This window comes from Vicugna pacos, chromosome 3 (genome assembly GCF_048564905.1).
Source record: "Vicugna pacos chromosome 3, VicPac4, whole genome shotgun sequence".
Classification (NCBI taxonomy): Eukaryota; Metazoa; Chordata; class Mammalia; order Artiodactyla; family Camelidae; genus Vicugna; species Vicugna pacos.
The window spans coordinates 27,002,605-27,013,279 of record NC_132989.1 but is presented as its reverse complement, the minus strand read 5'-3'; the positions used below and the strand labels follow the sequence as shown (position 1 = coordinate 27,013,279).

Here is a 10,675-nt window from a genome sequence, read left to right as displayed (position 1 = left end):
GAGAACCATTGTAATTTTGTGAATGTAATTTGAGCTCTTCATCCTCTTCACCAGGTGAACACTTACCCAGTCTTCAAATCTCACCTAAAAGGTCACTTCCTCAGGGAACTCTTTCTGAACTCCTCTCCTATCGTGGAATCTCCTTCCTGTTTTATTACATTTACCCGTGTTTTTGTTAATGCCTATATCCGTCATTAGATTGTAAGGTCCCCGGGATCTAGCACATGCCTGACACGTAACAATATATATAAATGAATGAATGTATAAATGAATAAGAATGAATGGAGATGTTTGTAGCATCACTTAGGGCACGTTAAGGCAGACGTCAGCACACGTCCTCGGACAGCTTGATGAGGCACTTGGCGCTTCTCTGGCCCCTGCAGGAAAGACCCTCTCAGGGCCAGCAAGGCAGAAGCACCGCCCTCTACCGCACGAACGAGCTGGCGCTTCCGCGGCTGTGCAGGGAAAACCCGACCGATGCCGCATCTTTCGGCGCGGCCGGCGTTGTGCGGCCTCCAGCCGATAGAAGGCGCTGTGGATCGACAGCAGCTTCCGGCCCGCTTTTTCCTTCCTCTTGTCGCTGGCGCCAGCACGTCCTGTTTTCGTTGGCCGCGCTCTGATGGCCGCTGCCACTGTGGCTGCTGCCGCTTCTTAGTGCTGCTACTCGCCCGGAGATCCGAGAGCAGCGTTGTCTCATAACTTTCTCGGGTTCTCCTGCGCGTAGTGCCCAAGGGCACAGCTTTCCCGCGGCCGGCGGCATGGGCCGGGAGTCACGGTGAGGAGGCGCGCCGGGCGGGCGAGCGGCTTCCTTGGAGTGGGGGAAGAGGCGGGAGTTGAGGTGGCTGTGGGGCCCGGCGCGGCCCCACGTGCGGCCAGCGCTGCCTGCGGCCGCTGGAGGGGCTGGGGGACCTCCGCTGAGTGAGTGGCTGTTCTTGGGTCGGCGGCGGGCACAGGGTTCCCCTGCACTGGTATCGGCCTGTTTTGAGCCCAGGACGTCCTCCGAGACGTCAACCATATCCCTCCATTTCTACGGAGCTTCCCGTGATCGTCTCAGCCGGTAGTGATACCAGTTGAATTTCTAACCTCTTCACATTTGCAGCATTTCTTTGGCTACTTTAGTTCTTTGTCCTTGTGTGGTATTTTCTCAAGTCAGTGAAAGGGTGTAGACATTTTTGCATCACCTACAACACTCTTCATGACTAGGCTTTTACTGAGACACAATAAATGCTTGTTACGTGGATATGTATTTCGCAAATAGATCTCAGGTTTCTTTATTGTGTGTTTTTTATCCTTTTTAAACTGTTGACTCAAAGAATCTTATTAGCACAATGATATCTCTTCAGAACTTTAGATTGTTGCCTGGTTTGGGATCTTGAGATTTTTTTATCTGAAAGGTGAGTATTTGCTTAATATTTAGCGGTGACTGAAAGATCATTTATATCTAGGATATAAATAATTAATAAAGTAATAGTAATTTATGGAGGTATAATTAACTTTCAAGGACATGGACAAAGCTTAAGGGTAGAGCTTGTTGGAATTTAGCAAATACATAAAGACTGTTTCCATAACGACAGAAAATTCCTGTGAAGATCTTTTAAATCTCTGTGAAGTCCTTGCTGTTCATCTGGCCACCCAGACCAGAAACCTGAATGTGATGTTTATTTGACTTTTTCCTTTCTCTTTGCCTGCATCCAGTTTGATTCTCTGCCCTGTTGCCAATTCCTGACTTAATTCAGGCCATAATCATTTATTGCTCAGACTGCTATACATGCCTCAAAGTGATTATCTTCCACTGATCTTGTCTCCCAATTGATTTCACAGTGCCTCCAGAGTGCCCTTCTGAAATAAACATAAGATTATCTCACTCCCTTGCTTTCATGTCTACTGGTTCTTACTGATCCAAGACAAAGTGAAACTTGAGCACAGCCTTCAAGGCCTTTCTCAAATAAGTTGCTTCCATCCCTTCAGCCTTCTCCCCCACCTCTCTGCCTTGCATGGCCTGTGCACTAAGTTTGTTTAGGGACTAGTGAGAAGCTCAGAGGTAGGAAGGAGCAGGGTCTTAGAGAAATAAGTAAAGAGCCTAGTTTGCCTCTGTATGTCGATTTCATGAAGGGCTGAAGAGAAGTAGTAGGAGGTAGGTTCTGAAAGGGACTTAGGCCCAGAATGTGGCTGGACTGTAGATTTAGTTTAGAAGATAAGAATTTATTTGGGAGCTTTTGAAGATTTTGAGTAAGGAGTGTGTGTGTGTGTGTGTGTGTGTGTGTGTGTGTGTATGTATATAGTAGGAACAGAATACTGCTTTATGAAGGCTACCCTAGCAGCAGTGTGTAAAACAGATTTAAGGGAAAAAGGAATAGAAGTAGGAAAACCAGGGATCTTCTAAGATGGCCTAAGAAGGTGTGTCTTATACTGGATAGTGACAGTGGAAATTCTTGAGGAGGTGATAAAATGTGAAACGAATTACAGAGGTAAAATTGGTGATAGTTGCTGTTTTATTAGTTGTGTAGAATGAGAAACAAAAAAATATTGAAGACCACTGATGGTTTGAGCCTACTAAGTGGAAGTTGGGATGAATGATTTGGGGATGGAAAGATAACAATTTGGGTTCCTACTTACTGAACTTCAGATGTTTGGGGTATAATCAGGTGCACTCATTACCTATTGATCTGATATTAACCAGCTTACGTATACTGATAATCCCATTTACATTTCTTCATGAACTCAGAGTCATATTTCAACTGCCTACTCTACATCTCTACTTGGATACCAATATCCTGATTTCCACCTTCCTCTCAAATCTGCCTCAGTCTTCCTATCTTAGTAAATGGCAGCTTCATCTTTCTATTCAGTCCTATCACGAATCTTGAAGACACCAATGACTTTTCCCTTGTCACACGTGATTTTCAACGTCTTTAAAACCAATCATTGCTAGCTTCAAAATATCCAAATTTTGACCCTTCTCAACAACTCTACGACATTCTGATCCAAGTCACACCACTTACTTGAATGATTGCTTTAGCATTCTGATCTGTTTTCCCTGCTTCTGTCCTTGCTTTTCTTTGGTTTGCTCTCCCCTCAGCAACTAGGGTAATACATTAAAGACATTAGTGATGTTATGTTACTCCTCTTCTTAAAATCTTCCAGTAGCTTCTCATCTTACTCAGAGTACAAGAGAAAGTCCTTTTAATGGACTGTAAGGCTCTCCACGTTTGGCTACCATGCTATATCTTGCTATATCTCTGACCTCATGGCTTGGCACTTTCTCTCATTCAGTGCTAGCCACGTCTGGTTTTTTGCTGTTCATTGAACACACCATTCAAGGTTCCTCTTCAGGGTCTTTGCACTTGCTATGCCTGGAAAGTTTCTCCCTGGTATATCTGCGTGGTTCCTTCCTTTACTTCCTTCCAGCCTCTGAAATGTCACTTTATTAATGAGACCTTCCTTAATCACCTGCTATAAAAGAACAAACCTCCCACTTCCCATTCTCTTTCCTTTACTCTCATCTGTTTTTCTCCATAGCACCAAATGCCATGTTGCATACTTATTTCTTTACTTGTCTGTTGTCTGTTCCTTTACCAGATTGGAAGCTGCTTGGGGCCCAAAAGCAGGAGCTTGGTTTGTTTTGTTTATTTATATTCCTTCTCTTTTAAAATAGTTTTTCCTGTTCACATGTGCTATAGCAGAAGGGCTGGTTTTTCCCCCCAATTTTAGAAAAGTTTATGTGTAAGAAGTTCTTTTAGTGTTTAATATGCTGAGATTTGGGGGAGAAATGTGATAAAATAAATAAAAATGTAATGGAGGCTAACTGTGTTTGCTAAGCTTAATCATAAATTTGGTAATATTCTAGCCATTATCGGAAGCGATCAGCATCACGGGGACGCTCTGGAAGTAGATCTAGAAGTCGCTCACCCTCAGACAAAAGAAGTAAACGTGGAGATGACAGACGATCTAGAAGCAGAGATAGAGACAGAAGGAGAGAGAGGTCTCGTAGCAGGGATAAAAGAAGATCTCGATCAAGAGACAGGAAGCGTCTGAGGTAAGACATTACTTTTGAAAGACTCGTGATAAATTGGGCCTTCTCAGCTACATCTGTCTTCTTCAAAAGTTTTGGATTAGAATTTAGTGGCTCCTTTGTAGGCCCTGTACTTTAACTCCAGCTTGTTTGATTAGGTACAGAAGTGATTTCCCTAGCACAGACTCTCAAACAGTATTTTAAGTTTAGAAACTTTAGATGGTATTTTCTGTAATTCAAAGAGAACTCTTAAAGCCCCTGAGGGAGGTTAAAAAAAGAAGTAAAAGCTAAGGTTATATGCCATCAGGGGTGTTCTAGTCTAATCTTGTCCCAAGAGAGCTGACCACTCTGTTTAGAGCAACCACTAAAGCTGACAAAAGGAAATACGGTAGAGCCATCTCCAGACCTTGCTTGCTGCTTGAAACTGTTTTAAAGAACTGTTTTAGTAAACCAAAGAATTCCTTAATTTTTATTTTACTTTTACGTGATTAAATATTTCTTGGCACCGCTCAAGCAGCCATGAACTTTCTGAAGGTCAAAAACAGTCTAAATGAAAATCATCTCCCCCACACCAAAAAGAAATTCTTTTCCAGTACAGTTTCTCATTAAAATAGGAAAGAAGGTTGTAGAGGTGCTATGAACTGATACAAAAGGAACTTTGACTTTATCTTTTTCAAGCATTGGAAGGAGAGGTTGCAGAAGTGTTACCTGGTACTCGAAGAAAATATTCACTCCACGACAGTGTGAATAGTGCTGACCTACTCAATTTCATGTTATTTGGTCCCGGAAACAATTTCATACAATTCAGTCAAGTACTTGTTAAGTGAAATTGGTCATTTAAGATTTGGTCTTTGACTTTTTGGTGTGAAAGTAGAATCACAAGGTTTTAGAGCAAGAAGGATTTTGAGATTATTTAGTTAAGTCTCTATATTTTATAGATGAGGAAACTGAGACCCAGAGAGTTATTCTGCTCTGTGTATGTCACTAGTTAGTAGCAGCACTAGGGTAGAAATTCTTGTCTCCTAATTTTCACATCTGGGATCTTTTCACAACTCCATTCTGCCCATCCTTATACTTAGGTTTAGGCTACCGTTGAAATTTAGGTTTCCTTCTCTATGTCATAGATTTCAAATAGCTACTATTACATATTTCCTGTTTTTTTTTTCAACAAATATTTTGAAATTAGTATCCTTATGTTTTCCACTGACCACTTGTAAGAATTGGATTTACTTGTTCCTCATTTACTTGACTTGGTAGTTAATTGTAATTGGTCTTTAATAATGATTATAATTCAGAAGATTCTTTCATCAGGTGGCAGAATCATGATCTGAAATAGATTTTTTGTAAATGAAAAGTGTCCCCCTTTTAGGCGTTCCAGAAGTAGAGAGAGAGACCGAAGTCGAGAGCGAAGAAGATCCCGGAGTCGAGACAGGAGGCGTTCCAGGAGTAGAAGCCGGGGTCGGAGATCCCGATCCTCCAGTCCTGGCAATAAAAGCAAGAAAGCTGAGAATAGGTAATGTTTTCATTAGCTGTGTCTGTCATGCAGGTTGGGAACAGAGTCTCTTCCCTATGCTGCCTTTTTTAATAAATAATTACTGAATTTGGCTCCTAACATGAGGCACATATGTTGGATGAATTTTATTTTAGTAGATTATAAAGCTTATAATGCATTTGGAAAATATTAGATTCCGTTAGTTTTAATACATATAATGCATTGTTCTTTTACTTAATACTTGCTGTTAATGGCCAGACATACATTTTATAAACATCTTTGAGGATCTATGTTTTTTCCTTTAAAATTATTTTCCTCTTATTTCTGATGTTGATTGACAAATAACTTTTTAGTTCATGGTATGCATTGTTGAATTGCTATTCATGATGGGTGGACTTCCTGCTTGTGTAAGTTAAATGTACATGTTTTCCTAAGACACCAGTACCATTCCATTTTGAGATTTTATTTGTCTATTAGACATAATATGTGTATTCTTTATATTTCTCTTGAAATGGTGTATTCTTTGCTTATTATTGTTTCTAAAGTGGTGTCTTGGGAAAGTTGATACATGGACTTGTATCTGTTTTCTATGTTTTGTTCATATTAGTTATAAATATTTTTCCAATGTCATTTTACTGTATAAATTTTACCACAGTGTAATAATATCCATTTGGATTACTTTAAATTAAAAATAAAATATAAATTCAGAAAATTAGTGAAACATAAACATGCAGTTTGTTAAATAATTATAAAGTAAGAGCCATGTAACCACAGCGGGGTCAAGAAATAAAACATTGTACTGTGGGAGGCCCTCCATGTCCCTTCTCCAACCCAGCTCTCTACTTCATACGTAAAACCTCTCCTGACTTCTGTGCTAGTGATTTCTTTTTATTTCTTTATAGTTTTACCACCTTCATTTATATCTGAAAAAAGAACAGTTTAGATTTATATGTTGTTAAACTTTACATGAATGAATCATGTATTTTGTCTGTTTGCTCAACATTAAGACTAATCTGTATTGCTTACAGCAGTAGTTCATTTTCATTGCTGAATACTATTGCTGTTTATTTATCCATTCTACTGAGATAGATGTTTGGGTTGTTTTAACTATGGAACTATTATGGATATTTTTGTATATATACCTTAGCATGCATGTGTATGAGTTTCCCTTGGGTGTTTATCTAGGAGTGAAGTTACCTGGTCATAGAGTAAACATAGCTTCATTTTTACTAGGTAATCCCAAATGCTTTCCGAGGAGTATGTACTAATTACCCTTCCACCAGGAGTGTATGAAAATTGTCTTGCTCCATACCCTTGCCAATATTTGATATTGTCCGTTCTTTTAATTTTTATCTGTTTGGTAGACACGTAATTTCAGTATCATTGTGGTTATAATTTGCATTTCCCTAATTACTAATGAAGTTGAACACCTTTTCATATGTTTATCGGTCATTCGGATTTCCTCTTTTCTGAAGTTCATGTTTAAATCTTTTGCTCATTCTTCCCTTGGGTTGTTTCTCTCTTTAAAAATTGATTTATAGGAGGTTTTTGTTTTTATTTATTTATTTTTTGTGGTGGGGGAAATGATTAGATTTATTTATTTATTTTCTGAGGAGGTACTGGGGATTGAACCCAGGACCTTGTGCATTCTAAGCATGTGCTTTACCACTTGAGCTATATTATCCCCCAGTTTTTGTTTTTAAATATTCTGAGTTGTTTTTTGTCAGTTATATGAGTGGCAAATATATTACTCTGTACCTGTCATTTTACTCTGTAATGATACTTTTGATGAACAAAGACTTAGGAAAGAAGAAACATTCATAAAGTGAAGAAAATAAAGTGAATTGAGGAAAACATTGAAACCTGACAAGGGCAATGTGAGAAAAAAATTATGGGCTATATGCAGTCTAAACATGAAAGATTAGTGTATTGCTTTTAACAGTATATTAAAAAAATACAGTGATAAACTAGTTGGATTTATTCCAGGAATGAAGATTGGTTTAACATTAGAATATCAATCAGTGTTAATACTCTATATTAATAAGATTCAAAAAGTCATGATTATCTAAACAGATTGAAGAAAAGCATTTTGAGGGGAGGGTATAGTTCGGTGGTAGAGTATGTGCTTAGCATGCACAAGGTCCTGGGATGAATCCTCAGTAACCCCATTATAAATAAATAAATAAACCTAATTACCTCCAACCCAAAAAGACAAAAAAAATTTTTAAATGGAAAGCATTTTATCTTCAGTGTACATTCATGTTGAAAATTCTTAGCAAACATGAGAAAAGTATTGGACAAACTGATTATAAAAATACAAATGAAAAGGGCATAAGCACTTTTGAGGAACAAGGTATGAGGGCTTGCTTTGCCAGGTATCAAGAATGATCATAAAGTTACAGAAATTAAGATAGTGTGGGGGTTTTTTCCTTTTTTTTATACAGACAGACAAATAGGTCAGGAGAACCATATAAAGACCTCACAAACAGATCATTTGTTAAGTGACAGTGATGACATTGTAATCAGTGGGGAAAAGTTTTTTTCAATAAACGGTGGTAGAGTTACTTGCTATCCTATAGTGAAATAGGGTGACCTATGTTGTTCTGTGCATAAAAAGCATTTCCAAACAGATTAAAGACCAAATTAGATAGCAAAGCTGTAAGTTTTTCAGAAGTTTTTACTAGAGAGTATCTTTTTTATTTTATTTTTTTGTGGGGGCGGGGAGGAGGTAATTAGGTTTATTAATTTTTTAGAGCCAGTACTGGGGATTGAACCCAGGACCTCGTGCATGCTGCGCATGTGCTCTACCACTTGAGCTACACCCACCTCCCTCCCTGAGAATATCTTCTTTACCTTCGAGTCACTTAATCAAATCTGGAAGGATTTCTAAGATGCTTTAAAAAGCACCAATAATAAAGGGAACAAAAAGATCAATTAATTAGATTACATTAAAACTAAGGAATTTTACTCATTTATGCCATAAATATGGTCAAAATGCTAGCCTCTTGGAATTTTATATATTGCTGTATATATAAATTATCTTGTAGACTATTGATATCTTGTCTCCATTTGTTAAATTTTACCTTTCTAACTTAAATTTTGTCATTATTTTTATTTAATATGTCCAGCTTTCCTTTGGTTAATTTCCAGATGTTTAATAGTATTTGCAGTTAGTGTTGTGGGATTAATTCTTCATTGAATTTCCAAGGTTTTTATTAATGGAATATACGAATTCACTTGACTCTTGGAAGTTTTTTTCTTACCTGAAAAGTAAAATACAAGTGTATAAAAGTGTTTTAAAATTAATGTTCCCAGAAACAAGTAGATGATATTTCTCTCTTTCTCTTTTTTGCTAGGTCTAGGTCTAAAGAGAAAACAGAGAGTGGGGAGAGTTCTAAAGAGAAGAAAAAAGACAAAGATGACAAAGAGGATGAAAAAGAAAAGGATGCTGGTGTATGTTTACTAACAAATAATCATATAATGTCAAATTTGTTTAGTGACAAATTCTTACTAATTTTTTTAATGCTGTATGTCTTATTTTTAAGGAAATAACAAATATGTAAAATAAATAGATAAGATAATATTTATCCCCCTGAGAAAATTTTTCTGAAGAAAATTGCATATTTATACACTTTATGTTTTTTATGTACAAAATATGCACTATTCTGTACCTTTTTGCCATTTTTGTTATGAATTATTTTATGAATGTATAAGGTTTTAAGAATAATAAACAGCAGTATACCAACCATCCAACTTTAGGAATAGAATACCTTTCTACTTTCATTCTTTAGCTGCATAAATAGGTAGAGCTCATTGTTTTGAATGCCTGCATAGTGTTTCATTGAAAAACGGTAGATACATATTTAGGTTATTTCTGGTCTGCAGTTATTAACAGTGGTGCATGTGTTTTGGTGAATATAAGTTAGGGTAAATTGGTATCAGGAAAATAAATGGCTTTGTCAAAGGGTATACAGCCTTCCTTCAGTACCTGAGGGTGACTGGTTATTGGACCCCAACAGATACCAGAATCTTCAAGTCTCATTTAAAATGGCGTAGTATTTGCATATAATTTAGGCACATCCTCCCTGTATATATACTTTGTCATCTCTAGATTACTTATGATCTCTACTATGATATAAGCACTATGTAAATAGTTGTAAATACAATGTAAATGCTATTTGAGCAGTTGCTGGCATGGGGCAAATTCAAATTTTGATTTTTGGAACTCTCTGGAATTTTTTTTTCTAAAAAAAATTTGAGTTTGTTGAGTTCTGAGGTTGTGGACTCACTGACACAGAGGGCTGTCTGTATACATTTAACAGTTTGATAAGTAGTATCAAATTGCCTTCCAAAAAAGTTGTATAAATTTTCACTTTAGATTTTAGACATATGAAAATGTCTGTTTCTTCACATTCTTGCCAACATGAGTATTTCAAATTTTAATTTTCACCAGTATAACAGGAAGAAGTTTCTTATTTTGAGTTGTATGTCTTTAAATATGAGTAAATATTTTTAAATGTTATGAACATAATATAAACTAGTAAATAAGGTATTTTAATTTATATACTATTTGTATTTTGAATTGCCTATTTGTATCTTTTGCCCATTTATAGCTCCACTTTTTTTTTTATTTTAGTTTTGTTTTTTTAGTGGGTATTTTTTTTTTTTCAAGGAACCTGCTTGCTGAGTAGGGTATCTAAGAAAAGATATAACACAGGAGGTCTGGGGGGTCTGGTTTCTGTTAAAGTTTCTACTATGGAATGACTGGGTGACTTTGAGAAAAATACCTAAGCTTTCTGGTGTTCATCTTTGGAGAGGTTGGAATTATTATAAAGGATATAAATTCAGCAGCAAAACTTTTTGTTTATTTAGGAAATAAACTTACTTTAAAAATACAAACATAATAAAATATTAGCTAAGTCAGAAATAATTTTCTGTAATCCCAGGTTCCCAAAATGCCATCATCATTATAATTTATTAATATTTGGCTGATTTTTACATTTGTGTTTCCATACTTGTCTATAATGGTAGCATGTATAAAATTTTTATTTCTATAATGCTTAATCTTTAAGTCCCTTTAAGATTATGGCTGTGAAAATGACTGCCTCTCTCCTCTTGGGAGTATTATTAATAATCTTGATAAAGGCTTTAGAATGGCTGTTCCTAGGAAA

At 36.8% G+C, this 10,675-nt stretch overlaps 1 protein-coding gene across 2 annotated transcripts in view; it reads left to right on the top strand.

The window, feature by feature from the left end:
- The first annotated feature begins 586 nt into the window (after positions 1-586).
- The window catches only part of DDX46 (DEAD-box helicase 46), a 52,107-nt gene continuing 42,018 nt past the window's right edge, over positions 587-10,675 (top strand). For both annotated transcript variants that reach the window (XM_006212798.3, XM_031673046.2), the window contains exons 1-4: positions 587-775; positions 3,848-4,036; positions 5,382-5,525; positions 8,861-8,957. In XM_006212798.3, coding sequence (XP_006212860.1) covers positions 759-775; positions 3,848-4,036; positions 5,382-5,525; positions 8,861-8,957 — 447 coding nt within the window. In that variant the 5' untranslated portion in view covers positions 587-758. The remainder of the gene's footprint in view (positions 776-3,847; positions 4,037-5,381; positions 5,526-8,860; positions 8,958-10,675) is intronic.